At 47.3% G+C, this 13,881-nt stretch overlaps 1 protein-coding gene across 1 annotated transcript in view; it reads left to right on the top strand.

The window, feature by feature from the left end:
- The window catches only part of LAMB3 (laminin subunit beta 3), a 32,558-nt gene that overhangs the window by 15,554 nt on the left and 3,123 nt on the right, over positions 1 to 13,881 (top strand). Inside the window, exons 8-20 of the mRNA XM_013950500.2 lie at positions 273 to 336; positions 774 to 949; positions 1,735 to 1,855; positions 2,268 to 2,456; positions 2,554 to 2,709; positions 3,337 to 3,533; positions 5,583 to 5,694; positions 6,069 to 6,441; positions 7,002 to 7,162; positions 8,352 to 8,560; positions 9,765 to 9,968; positions 10,758 to 10,902; positions 13,136 to 13,343. Coding sequence (XP_013805954.2) covers positions 273 to 336; positions 774 to 949; positions 1,735 to 1,855; positions 2,268 to 2,456; positions 2,554 to 2,709; positions 3,337 to 3,533; positions 5,583 to 5,694; positions 6,069 to 6,441; positions 7,002 to 7,162; positions 8,352 to 8,560; positions 9,765 to 9,968; positions 10,758 to 10,902; positions 13,136 to 13,343 — 2,315 coding nt within the window. The remainder of the gene's footprint in view (positions 1 to 272; positions 337 to 773; positions 950 to 1,734; positions 1,856 to 2,267; positions 2,457 to 2,553; positions 2,710 to 3,336; positions 3,534 to 5,582; positions 5,695 to 6,068; positions 6,442 to 7,001; positions 7,163 to 8,351; positions 8,561 to 9,764; positions 9,969 to 10,757; positions 10,903 to 13,135; positions 13,344 to 13,881) is intronic.

Here is a 13,881-nt window from a genome sequence, read left to right as displayed (position 1 = left end):
TGATGTGAGTCAGTGGACATCCAAGAGCGCTGAGGAGAGTCCTCTGGAAGATTCTTACTCCTTCTCAAAGGAAAGTCCTTACTGCTTTGTGGGCAAGCTAGGGGTTATGTCAGTCTTCTGCTAAATCCCCAGCAATTCTAAGGCCTTTTTCCTGCATTAAGTGACAGTTTTGCAGAGGAAACGGGTCCAGGGCACAGTCTTACTGCTTAAGTTGTGAAAAGAAAGAACCCTATCCTTCTGCATTTTAATTTTCTTAATTTTTTCCTTCTAAGGTCAAATTCAGTGTCCGAGACCTGGCATCTACCATTTCTACCTCTTACAGCCAGATTGTCAACAGTAAGTGAGCAGCCTCCTGTGTATCTGAGAAAGGGAGAGGAGGGTGATCCACCTTACGGTTTTGCCTACATGTGATGGAGGGCACTGAGCCTTGGTAAGCCCTTCTGAGGGAGCAAGTTCTTTGCAAAGCAAGCCTTCAGCTGCATGTTTGGTGGCTGCCCCAGCACCTCTCTGATGTATGATGTCCCCTGTGCACACCACAGGTACAGCAGTGGCACAACTTTCCTTTGTGGTGCCCCCAGATATGCTGCAGACTGGCATGTCAAATATCTTGAATGCAGGAGCAGCTTTCGGTCTTCACTGATGGTTCAACTACTGCTTTGTGCTGAGGCTGCTGTCTGTCTCTTGTTCCTAACCCTCAGTGCTAATTGCGATGTTCTTCTCTGGCCTCTCTCTGTTTCTGCTGCCTCCTCACATCTCTTATTGGTCCCTAACAGATCTGGGAGAATTCACCAACCTGAGAATTAACTTCACTCAGCTCGCTCACATTGTGCGCCAGGGTTACCGCTCGCCCAGCACTTTCTATGCTGTGACGGAAATGCAGGTGCAGGGAAGCTGCTTCTGCAATGGACATGCCGACCGCTGTGCTCCTTCTGGAGATCAGCATGCTGTGGTGAGTGCCAGGGCAGGAGAAGCTGGGAGACGAATACTGTTTGGTACCAGTCCATCCCCGAATTCTAGCCCCGTCATACACCCTGGCCTCTTGCTTCCCAGGGGATACTGATCAGGAGAGTTCAGACAGGATGACCAGCAATTTGATGCGAGAGAGTCTTATCCCTGGCCAGAGGCTGCTTTGAATCCATCAAGGGGAAATGTTGCCCCATTTTGCCTGCAGCAATAGGGTGATGGCTGTGAAACAGCCTGTGTTACCCCAGTGTAAAACTGCTTTTTGTGTAATGAAGAAAGTTAAGGGGCTTTACAAGGAATTACAGAAGTTTGTGGCTGTAGGAGTTTGTACTCTGGGTGTAATTGCACCTGCCATCACTGGGTCATTTGGCCTGGCTGGAAGACACTGAAGTTTCTAGCAGGCTCCTTCATAATCCAAAAAGGATTTGCCGATGCAAGTTGTTTGCTCTTGTGAGATTTCCTTGTCTGCAGCTTATGTTTGTCCTCTTAGCCTCAGGTATGTTTGTCCTCAAGTACGTTGTAGAGGTGTTGGGAATTCATTGTCGCAGTGGGCTAAGGAGCAGCTTGTCCCTATTGCTATGGTTCTTGCTGTCTGAGCGTAAGAAAGCTTGACCTTTCTGTCTTCATCTCTGCAGTGTTTGGGAATGGGCAGGTGAGCCAGAAGCAGAAGCGTGCCAGATGATTTGTGTATCAAAAAGAAATCAAAAGAAAAAAACTGTGAAATTAGCAGAACATCCATAAGTAGTGGGTAATATTTTGTCTCTATTCCAGGTTCATGGACATTGTGTGTGTCAGCACAACACCGCAGGACCGAACTGCAATCATTGCGCAGACCTCTACAATGACCAGCCTTGGCGACCTGCAGAGGATGACAATCCCCACGAATGCCAGAGTACATCCAACTGCCTTTCCCTCTTTCCTCTTCCTTAGGCCTTTCTAACTTCTGCTCGTTCATGAATGATAGGGGAGGGAGCAAATTCTGAGTCCTTTTACCTGGACACTGCTGGGGACTGGATGTTAATACGAACTGTCTTTGCAAAACCTATTCCTGAAACGATTACGCTGATACCGGTTTGGTGGAACTGCAATAGGGCTGATGCCCCCAGGCTCACAAAATGGATCAAGATAGCGCTTCTCTAAAACTGTCTGACTGGTGCAAGTTTCACACTGCTGCGGTTTATGGGTGCTAATATGCAATGCAGGTGATGAGGGCACCATCTAGTGACAATGTGGCAGAGCCTCCAGCTGCTGGGAGATTTTTGCACAGTTGCAGCATTAGATAGGCTTGCTTTCTTTCTTTTTAGGGTGCAACTGCAATGGTCACTCCGACTCGTGCCATTTTGACCCAGATGTTTACCAAGCCAGCAGTGGGGAGAGCGGGGGTGTGTGTGACAATTGCCAGCACAATACAGAAGGGAGAAACTGTGAGCGGTGCAAAACTAACTATTTTCGCAACCAGCGGCAAGATTTTGCACATCCTGAAGCCTGTCTGCGTAAGTACCTGGTTATCCCTGTGTAATATTTTCTCCTGAAACTCCTGCTGACTTCTCCTTGGACTCCTCATCGATGCTGTTTATTGCACGTTTCCAGCCTGTGAATGTGATCCGGACGGCACTGTGCCAGGCTCTGTTTGCGACCCTCTCACTGGACGCTGTGTCTGCAAGGAGAATGTGCAGGGGGAGCGCTGTCACCTCTGCAAGCCGGGATTCACCCAGCTGGCCAACACCAACCCCCAGGGATGCCGCAGTGAGTAGGCCCTGAAATAACTACTGCTGCCGGGGAGCTGGCTCACATCTAGCCTTTGCACGCAGCATCTTTAGGAACTCTGAAAGGGACCTGGTTCCCAGCCAGCACTGATCTGAGGTTTCCAGATCAGAACCCTGATGGGCAAGGGCTTATAAACCTCCTTGCCTGGGACTGTAGTCTGTCTCAGGTATGAGTTTGGCAAAAGTCACGGGAAAACTGGAGTTGAGAGCATGTGTAGGGCTGCATCCCCCTTTCTGAGTGCCTCCCCTGACACACAGAGGGCTTGTGAAGCCATCAGGGGCTGCTGAAGGCAGCGCTGTGCGGGGCTGAGTGTGGCTGCACGGCAGCAGAGGGCAGCCATGACTCGGGTTAGCACTGCCTGCACCAGCTGGGGCTGGAGGGGAGCAGAGGCCTCCCAGGACTGCTGAGTCCCACTGCAATGCTTGGGTGGAGACCTTGGTGTTAAAGCAGGGGCACAGCTCCTTCGTGCCAAGCTCTGGCATGAAGGGAGAGAAAGGAGGGCACGTCTCTGAGCAGCAGTAAGGTGTTTCTGTGGATCTGACTTGCGGGAAGACAGGCTGGTGCTCAGCACCCAGTTTTAACAAGACTAAACCCTTCCTGTTTCAGGATGCACCTGCAACTTGCTGGGATCGCGCCAGGACATGCCCTGCGATGATGAGACGGGGAGGTGCTTCTGCCTGCCCAACATGGTGGGAGCCAACTGTGACCAGTGTGCCGCTGACCACTGGAAGATTGCCGGCGGTCAGGGCTGCCAGCCCTGCGGCTGTGACCCTCGCCACTCGCTCAGCACCCAGTGCAACCAGGTACAGCTGAGCCCTGGCCACGTGGCGCTCCCGGGGCTGAGGCTCTTGCTCTAGGACGCTGCAGTCCCATGCTGCAGGTAGCTGGACAGAGGTTGGAGCTACCTGCTGGCTGCACATCCTGTGTGTCCTTGGGCAGTCACTTAGTGTCTCTGTGCTCAAATGTCAGGCTAATGATGCGCTCGGACACTGTGAGGATAACTGCTTTAGACTTTAGGTGCTCTATGTGCTGGTCACTCAGCTCTGAGATAGGTATGAGGGAGTGATTTCACTATGCACTCTCTTTTTGTCTCTTCTCCTCTCTTCTTTTTCCAACCAACTCTGAAAACAGTCCTGTGTGGAGCTGCTGGCACCCTGCTGGCCCAGAGGGAAGCAGGTGGATAAGCTGTCAAGGCTTTGCACTGCAACAGCTGAGGATGCTGTTGGCAACAGGAGCCAGTGTCTCTGCTGAGCAGCACAGTGGCACCGGGATCCTTATGTCACTGAGGCATCAGAGCATCAAAACCACTTGTTAGATGGCTTCATCTTGCCATTCCATGTGTGGAACCCTCCGAAGAAGGGCAGTGCATTTCTTAATGCATTATACTCTTATTTTTCATTTTCCATTTCCTAGAAACAATATGACAGGCTATTCAGGAAAATGAAGGAAAGTGGTAATTATGGAGACAAGATTAAGCCATTGTAAAAGGCCCAATACCTGGTCAGGAAATCCTATTAAGAGATTTTCACACAGGCAAGGCAAGTTAATTATCCTCATTTGTCAATGAAAAGTGCGTTTGTCACTTCAGGCTTAAGAGACAACTGGGAAAATTAAAGTTAAATGAAAAAAAAAAGATATATTCTAAGAGCCAAAGACAGGTCCCAAAACAGCTCAGCACAGGGAGGAGATCTGAGATCACAAACCAGACCTAATTTCTCGCAGGTGATTCCTTTGTCTTTGAAATACAGCCTAAAACCTAAACATCATAATACTTGTAAGCTGAGGCTGTTTAGAAATCTGGACCCAAGCCTCTTATGGTTGTGCCCGGGGACCAGCTGAGCCTGGAGCCCAGGGTGCAGTGCTGACACGTAATAATATACAATCTAAATAGACAAAATTGACAGAATGCTAGTGACAGAAGGGTTTATTATTTCCCTCTTCCATCTTCCTCTGTATTGGGGAACGGCACTTGCAAAGAGCTCACAGCAGACCTTTGCTCCCCTATCTGCTAAAAATCAGCTTTGGAAATAATCAACTGCTGTAACTGTGGGCGATTTCCCAGCATGGAAGTGACTGCTACTTGCAGACCCCACATGGCAATCCCTTTCTGTCACCTTTGCCAGGTTGCTGGGGAGGGTCAGAGGTTCTCTTATGAAGGTTCAGGCTGATGGCAGTGGTCATCAGAGTGGTGAAGGGAAACCTTCTCCTCTCCTTTATTCTCTCTCCCTCCTACACCCTGGTAATAAACCCCAGTGTTGGCATGAGACGAGCCTCTCCCCAGGACTGAAAGATCAAGGCTATGTGGCTTTTGTTGTTTTTCCTGCCCTTAGGTAGGAGACGATACAGATTGAAAACAGAAAGGCTTGAGAGTGGTTCAGGTTCTGCAGTTCAGGGTACGCTGCACAGAGTGGTTCACATCATGGTGTAGGCTTGAATTAGCAGCTGAGCTCACACGGGACTTAAACAATGATGATAAACACAAGTGCTGGGAGATAGGTGCCTGAATTCCCACATATGCCTGATTTTTCGTTGTCACTCAAGGAGTTGGAGAGGTTCAGCAACAGCAGAAGTGCCTGCGTGGGATGAAAATGTGACTAATTCTGTCGGGGTCTGACAGCAGAAGGGTGTAACGAGGGATGGTTAGAGAGAGAACTGAGGTTGAATATCACCCTGGAGCTTTCTCCTGCTCCAGGGAGGAAATGCAAGAGCCTTTGGTTGGAATTTCCTGCTACTGAAGTCAGCAAAGGGTGGGAATACAGGGAGGATTTACTGATTCAAGAGCAAATCAAGGGAGGGCTTTCCCAGGAAGGTGTTCAGAGCTGGATCTCCCTGATGTATTTTTCTTGCTTCAGTTCACAGGACAGTGTCCTTGCAGAGAAGGCTTCACAGGAAGAACGTGTTCTGCTGTACAAGAGCAGGTTTGCCCAGATAGGCACTATGGAGATGTCAGGGTAGGATGCACAGGTATGGAACAGCCATTTCTCATTAGCATGGTGTTTCTTAGTGCAGTGAAATCACTGGTTATCTGGAAAAATAGCACCTGGCCAATGATTGACATCAGACTTTCCACAGTATTTTGCAAGAGAACTTTCCTCTCTGGAGTAGCCTCCCTGTTCGGCTCTGTTCCTCTCTCCTATCTCTGGGTACTGTGAGCAGCCAGGCTTTTGGGACCTGTTTCTTTTACTGTGCCCATGCCATCTCCTTTCCAGACAGTGGGAAGGGTGAAAGGGGTGGATTGGATTTGAGATTGTATTAGCATCCAGTTTAAAGGGTCTGATTCCCACCACCCCCCTTCAGTGGGATTGACCTCTATATCTTTTCACCTTTCCGTCCACTAGAGTGCAACTGTGATTTCCAGGGCACAGAGGAAACAGGGTGTGACAAGACCACAGGCCGCTGTCTGTGTCGCCCAGGCGTTACGGGGCTCCGCTGTGACCAGTGTCAGCGGGGTCACTGCAGCACCTACCCCCAGTGTGAGCTGTGCCACCCCTGTTTCCAAGCCTATGACGGCGACATCCAGCGCCTTAGCATGCGCAAGGCCAGCCTGAGCAACTCGACTTCGCGGCTGCACTTTGGGACTGGAGGCTCCCGCTTCAGCGCCCGCCTCTCAGAAATGGAGGGCAACGCTCAGCAGGCCCAGAGCATCCTTGGCAGCTCTCTAGCGATGGAGCAGGGCCTGACCCAGCTGGCCAGCATGCTCACTGCGATCAGGTAAAGGACTTTGCCTCGATGGTGCAGTGCCCAGAGCTCCATGGGCCCATAGAGCCAGCACGCAGGCTTTGAGCTAGTAGAGTAGCTGCCTTAGCTAGGAAGAGATGTAGGCTTTTCCTGTGCACTTACTCGACTTGTCACAATCACTCGAATATTTTCTGCTTTGTTTCTGTAATTGAAAATATTGCTCAGCTCGCACAATGATCAGCGACACAAGAAGCCTGTGCTTCCAACATGCTCCTCCTGTGAGCTGGTCTTACCCTGCAAATAGAGACCATTTGACAGGCTTTTGATGATCATCTTGCACAGTCCGTAGACACAGCCCTGCAAGATGAGGCAGAGAGGACCCAGAAGAGGAGAGCTCTAACCTGGCCCTGCTATCTGTGGGCTGTGCAAACCTCCAAGGTTATTGTGTATACTTGGGCAGTCAATTCTTTGTGCAAAGAGAAGTGCCTCTTCACCGTGTGTTCGTAGCATCCCAGCACAAGAGGACCCTGACCTCTGTCCGCAGATGGTTTGCTCTATACTCGAATCCACGTTTTCTGCTTTTGCCCTCCCAGAAAGCAAGCCCGAGGCATAAATCCTGACCTTCATTTTCTGGATGAGACTACTTCTCTGTCTAGTGAGCTTGACACCCTCAACAGAAGCTTGGTTATCATTAACACCCAGTATCAGACTAAGAAGACCCAGTTTGAAACCAGTCGCAGCACAGATCTTTCAGGTACGATGCTGCAGTTATACTGTTTCTTAATTTGTGGCTGTTAATTTACTTCAACGTGCCTGTGGATCTGGTGGCTTTCCCACTGCTTGAATGTATAAAATGAAGAACTTTTTCACCAGCTGTCGGCTTAGGAACAATAAATAGCTCTTCTCCTCATAAAGAGAGAAACTCTTTCTATGCAACCTCTAATTTTAGCAGTTACTAGCAATTTTATGCTAACAGATTATTTGCTCTCAAATATTGGAGTTGGAAGACTCAGTTTGCATGCATCATTTTCCTGATGTCCCAGCAGGCTGGCTGATTTCTCTCTCAGCCAGCACAAACTTTCTTCTGCATGCAAAAGTGCCTCTCCTCCCAGGGCCCAGCATGAGCTATTAGAAAAGGGGGTGAGCCCATCTGAGAATGTGTCACAGAAACTGGGAGGAAGCTGAAATAATGAAGGTTCTGCACAGATGGAAAGGATGGAGGGGTGGGAAAGGGAGCCAGGCGGCTGTCACACACTTAGGAGAAGAGCTAATTAAGCCTTGTGATGATGTTGATAGTAGGTTGCCATTATATCCCTGCTGCAGCTAATTCTATCCAAGTATCTTATTGTCTTCTGCCTTCCCTCCTTCATATGTTGCACAGTACAGCTCAGCCTACCAGGGACGCGCTAATCCAGAGCACATGGAGAATGACCTCTGCCTGTGCAGATTTGCTCTAAATCTCTGACTGTCTAAGCAGGGTTTATAGATCTAAGTCCTGACCGTTCTCCTTTCAGGCTGTGGTGGTGGAGGGAAGGGGGGAGTGGTGGGCTCTACCTGCAAATGATGAAAAGGGCTCCAAAGGAGCCCTCTTTCCCCCTGCCAAAGCCCACCTTCTGAGTTGTGCTGAGCAAAGTTGGGGTTTAGCCCAGGATCAGCACCTGTATGTCCTTTGCTCTAATTTTGTTTCAATCTTTGAGCCTCAAACCAGAATTCAGTCCTTCAGGAAGGCTCTGTAGCTCACTGTGAAAGAATGGCTGAAAGGCATTTGGAAATAAAAGGAGCTTTTTAGTTGTGCTTTAGTGACTAATCTCTCTTACTGTGTCCCCCTCCTCTCTGTGCACACATCCACTTGCAGGGTATAGTCAATGACTTTGTTTAGGTAGCTATGCTGCATTTATGAGTCATGAAAGCATTCGTGTCGTTTATTGTTTTTATTCCTGCAGGAGCCTTCAAGACTATCAGATCTGCTTACCAGACATCCACCAATGCCAGCAATCTCATAGCTGGTGCCTCCAGGCTGCTAGCTGAATCCAGAGAGAACCGGAAAAGTGCTGAGGGACTGGAAGGGGTTTTTACAGGCTATACCTCCACGTTGCAGGCTCTCCAGGGCAAGATAGCCTCATCTCCCAACTTGACCCCAGTTATAAATAAGGTGAAAATAGAAAGTGATTTTATGATTTCCCCACTTGCACATATCTAGTTTTTAAGGGGACCTTGTAGTGCTTGGGAGTCAGAAGTCTTATCATGCAGTCATCCATCTTTCCTCAGTCTAGCATGGCAGGATGAATCTCTGGACAGAGACTCACCGTAAATGGCATCCCGGCAAACTGCTGCTTTGGGACATCAGTGGGGAACACTCTGAGCGTCCCTTATCTAGTAACAACAGCTACCAAAGTATTGGGGACCCCCCCCCCCCTTTCCAGGCATGCAGTTTTTTCCTCCAAGGACTCCCTAATGTGTCAGTTCTTGTATCTCAAAGACTCGCTTAATTTCTGGATAAGGTTCCTTTTCTTTCTCCTTCGCTGCTTTGTTATTGCCATGGAGATCCATTTCAGTGTCTCCTAATGCACGGTTGCTGTGGAGACCACCAACCTCCCATCTCTGCTTTTCAGGGCATCAGAATGTTCCCAAGTGATCAGCCTGCGCTGATTTTTGCACTAGCTCTGAATTTGCTTGTGCCTCTGCTGCGGTGTCCTCTTTGGATGGTAACTCTGGAACATGACCTGCAATTAAAACCACTCATGTTTAGGCAGGATCTTCTCAGCCTGTTATCTCTTCAAAAGGAAACTGGCCAGGTTGCAGGGATTCCCAACACTGTGAGGAGAAGAGTTGCTGTCTTGCGAGTAAACGATATGTTTGCTCCATGTAGACACACTCTATGTTATGTTTCATGAGCTGCTTGGATTTAGCTCCCACTTTGCTCCTGTTTGTTTCCCAGCTCATACTTAGGGGTGGTGAAGAGAGGTTCAGACCTCACGGTACTGTCTCAGATGTGGGCATTCAAAGCCAGTATGTGTGTGCATAATTCTGGCTGCCCTTCTCTGACACAGTCATAGCATCTGGTCATTTGGGTTGAATCATGCACTCTGGTATATGTCACTGGCAGCCAAGCTGATACGCTTTGGCCACCCAAATCAAAGGGCTGGCACTTCTGACGTTCCATGTAGAGCTTCCACTGCAGAAGTCTTGCAAGTTCATGCCTGGCTCCCTTGGTATGAGTCTGTCCAAAGAGCCTGGCATAGACTGGCTATAATATGCTGGTTTGTCTCCCTGAAACCACTGAGGTCTCTGTGCCACTGATGATGACATGGCACCAGCAGGATCTCATTATTGCGTGCTGCTCTCTCCCCATTTAGATCTGTGGTGGTTTCAGACTGGAGAAGTGTACTCCTGCCCAGTGTGAGGGGCTGCTCTGCCTGCGAGACAACAGCACGGAGTGCGGAGATAGTCTGAGCTGCAGGGGCATCTTCCCCCTGTCACGAAGTGCCCTCAGGAAGGCTGAGAAAGCCACGAGCGAGTTTCGCAGCTTGAGCGTTCGGCTTCAGGAAACCATGCAGCTGGTGAGTGCAGGGAGTGTAATGCTCCCTGGGCCTGACCAAGGGCATGGATGCTACCGCGCAGCATGCCGCAGGAGCCTATAGCTCTGTGCTCGATTGCTCAGTTCCTTGTTATAATGCAACAGATGTTATGCTCATTAAACAGCTATGGAAAGAACAGGTTGTGATAAAATAACCAATCTCAGACTTGATTTGAGACTTGATCTTTTGGACTGCTTCAGAAATTCAGGATTTTTTTTAATGAACATTTTTATGCTACCACTGCAGTTCTTGTCTCTCCTTAGCCTGGAAGCCAAAGAGCCGCAATGCCATGGGATCTTCTCTTTTAGTATTCCCAGTCATGCAAGTAGCTCTGGAAATGTCCCAAGGAAGCCTGTCCTCCCTGTATTTTGGGATTAGTATGGCAAAGGGATAGGGATTTGGATACGTCTCTGAATCCAGAGGTGTTTGCTCTAACATTTGTTCCAATCTAGAATATGTGTGTTAGTGTTGCTGCACCTTTTCTCTACAGCCTCTCAGAGTGCTTGCATAGACAAAGTGGGTTTTCAAAGTCATTCAAAACGTGTTTCAAAAGCATTTTCAAAAGATGAAGAGTACTGCCCCCTTTTTGAAAGCTTATTTGCAAAACCAACCATCAATCTTTACGGTTTACAATCCTCCAAGCTGAGACATGTTAAAAATGGGTAAAAGCATAATTTTCAAGTGACTTGTCTAATTTGTTCAGGATTTGGGTAGGGCTGCTGGGATTCCAGGTCAAGTGAAATGGCTTCAGTAAGATATTGTTGTTTGCAGATTAAAGCAACAGAGACGTCTGCAAATCAGATTCAAAGCAATACTCAGCGTCTCGTGGAGCAGATGAGTATAACAAGGACCCAGATAGAAGGCGATGTCCGACGCATCCGACAGTTCATCCAGAAAGTTCGAAACGTCTTGTCAGGTAGCACTATGCAAACTTACAGTATGTATGTGCATGGGAGATCTAGTTTTGTACAGTGATATTGTGTATGAGTACAATAAAGGGAATGAACTGAATAGCTCACCCATTTTTAGCTCAGAGATATCCAGTTCATCTGCACATGAGTTTATTCACATGCCCAAGATAATGTGCATAAAGTGTTTCCTGAAAAGCAGAGAAGAAGGAATTTCAGCAGTACAAAACTCATTGATTTTTGTCAGTAAGTGAAGTTTGGCCAGCTGATTTGGTCAAGCTTGATTGTGCCATTCACATGGAACCAAATTAATCCTGGATGTTTTAGCCATATAGACTTCCCTGGCACTTCATCAAAGGCAAGCCTGGCCTGCTTCCTTTCAGGGATGTTAAGAGTCATCTATAAATGGATGCCTGGGGTAAGAACGTACCAAATGTTGGGCTTGATCATCTGTGCTGTAGGGCTTTGTGGAGGAATCTTTAACAGCCAAATCTGCTGTCAAATCTCTTAGTTCTAAAACAAAAAACTGAATTTAACAAAAGTGGAAAGCTCTAGATTGACAGTCCTGAGGAAGAGGAGTCTTTCATTTGTAGCATGGGCAAAAGGTTTCTTTGTGTACTGCTCTCTGCCACAGTTCCTTTCTTTGTCTCTGGGACTTGGGGACAAACACATTCGCCCATGGCCTCTGTGCTGAAGCTGTTTGTGAGTGTTACCAGTTAGCACTGGTTAGGATGGCAGCTTTTGAGCAGCCCTCAGATGCAGAAGAGTTTATCAGCAACATTTACTGACCAGAGATAAATGCAGACAAATCTTCTCTGGAGCAGGCTATTAATCAGACTACAATTCCTTGTTGTCCTATAAAACAATGGGATGACTTATTGTTCACAGACAGATTGTAATAACATAATAAGCCTCATGAGCATTAGCTGAATAAGAAAATCAGGTCATTCGGTGCTGCCTGGTGTTAATGATGAGTGAAGATATTTCTGAGCTAATCACTGGGCTAATGTCCCTTGGGCTTTGCCTGCCTCCGATTCCTCAGATTTGATAACTTTTGTTTGTGAAATAAGAAAAGGCTTGTCTTGAAACACAATCTCATCTAGTCAATGAGATCTACTTGACTGAACTCTGGGCTTAGCCATCTTACCCTTTTTGCCAAATTAAAGATATCATTTTAGTACTTTTCCTGAAAGTTTTGCTGAGGTGAAAGAAAAGTACGTACTAAATATAAACCCAGTTCTCATTTTATTCTAAGCAGTAGGGAAACTTTTCAATACTGAAACAAACCTAAACTTTATCATATTTGTCCCCCTTTAAGTACAATAGAGTCATGTAAGTCCATAATGGTAATCAGTAAAAGGGTCAGCTCAGTCTACAATTAAAGACCTGTAGCAAATCCTTGGGGACAGCTGACAGAGCTGTTTACATCAGGAAGTCTAAAACATCAAATATGCCAAAAGATGCTAATCAACATATTTGGGACATGCTTAGGAACTATTCCAGAGTGACTTCCATGTTGAGTGGTAGCATAGACCCAAGCTGGGAAAAGGAGATGTCAGAGATGTTATTCAGAATAATGGAGAAAGAATCACAGAGCATCAACAGAACACTTAAAACCCTGAAGAGACCACACAAATCTGGAATAGACAGCAGAAATGGATACGTTCCCTGTACACCTGAATATGGAGGAAGAAAATGAAAAAGGAGTAGGTTTAGTTAAAAGGGCTGCTATTATTGCTCCACTCGCTGACTTGCCCCACAACTGAAGCTGGCCTGCTGTGCCTGTCTTTGACTGATCTATCCACCTGAGCCCAGAAGGTTAGGTTTTTGGAGAATTAGATGCTGAGCACTGCCCCATAGCAGAAGCATACTGTACCTAGACGGGCTCACAAATATTGCCTTGTGTCAGGGGTATGCGGTCTGTGTCCTGTCTGTACTCTGTGAGAGAATATGTGGTAGAACTATTGCCTTGACCCTTTTGGTGCCTCCTATTTGGTGTCTTATTTCAGTCATCATGGGGCAAATCGCCTTCAGACTGACCCTGCCTTTAAAAACAGGCACCTGCTCTAGTTAATTAAATTCAGGGTGGACTTTGGCAGCTCTCTGAAACACAGAGACCAAGTATGTGTGGGAACATGCAAAGCTGGATATCTGCCTTCATGCTCCCTTGCATTTGCGTTCCTACCTTTCTGTTATTTTCTTCTATTTCTGACATGGTCTGTTTGTTTGCAAACTCTTTAGACACAGATACTGACCCTGCTACTATCCAGGAAATCAGTGAATCTGTTCTCTCACTACATCTTCCTGCGGATGCTGCTGCAGTCCTGAGAAAAATGACCGAGATCCAAAATTTGGCTACTAAGCTGCAGTGTCCAGAGAGCATACTTGCCCAGACAGCTGAGGATATCGCTAAGGCCAAGCAGCTTCAGCAGGAAGCAGAACAAGCCAGGTCAGTTGGGATTCAAAGGCTTTTAGCAGCTAAGGGTTACATAGCCAGCATGAATGTGATGATTCTCAGTTGGATTTAAATCTAACTTTGCTGGAGCTGTACTGACTTGCACAACCTGAAGTTTTAGCCCAGGATCTTCTATATCTGTACAGTACCTAAAAGAATGAGTTTGCAATCTCTCTGGTGCCAGAATACAAATAAGAAATCTGGCTGCTAATAGATCTCATTATAGGTATTAGAGCAAGAAGGTCTTTACCAGAAGTAATGGAAGCTCTTCTCCTTTTCCTGAGCTCCCATGATGAGAGATGATAGGCTTGCTCATGTATTACTTGATACTGGTGACCTATATCCTAATTGCACAAGAGAGTGTGAGGGGATTAAATGGACTATTTGTTTTCTGGGTGAAAGTTGGGAGGATTATCCCATGGTCCCTTAAAAAGTAATTACAGACTGTCCTTGCAAATTTGGAGCATCTGCTTTGTCACATGTTGACTTTCAGCAATATCCCAGAGAGCAGGTTAGCAGGATAAGTATGTAA

This window comes from Apteryx mantelli, chromosome 25, assembly GCF_036417845.1.
Source record: "Apteryx mantelli isolate bAptMan1 chromosome 25, bAptMan1.hap1, whole genome shotgun sequence".
NCBI lineage: Eukaryota > Metazoa > Chordata > Aves > Apterygiformes > Apterygidae > Apteryx > Apteryx mantelli.
The sequence above is the reverse complement of the archived record's forward strand: the minus strand, read 5'-3'. Positions and strand labels throughout refer to the sequence as shown.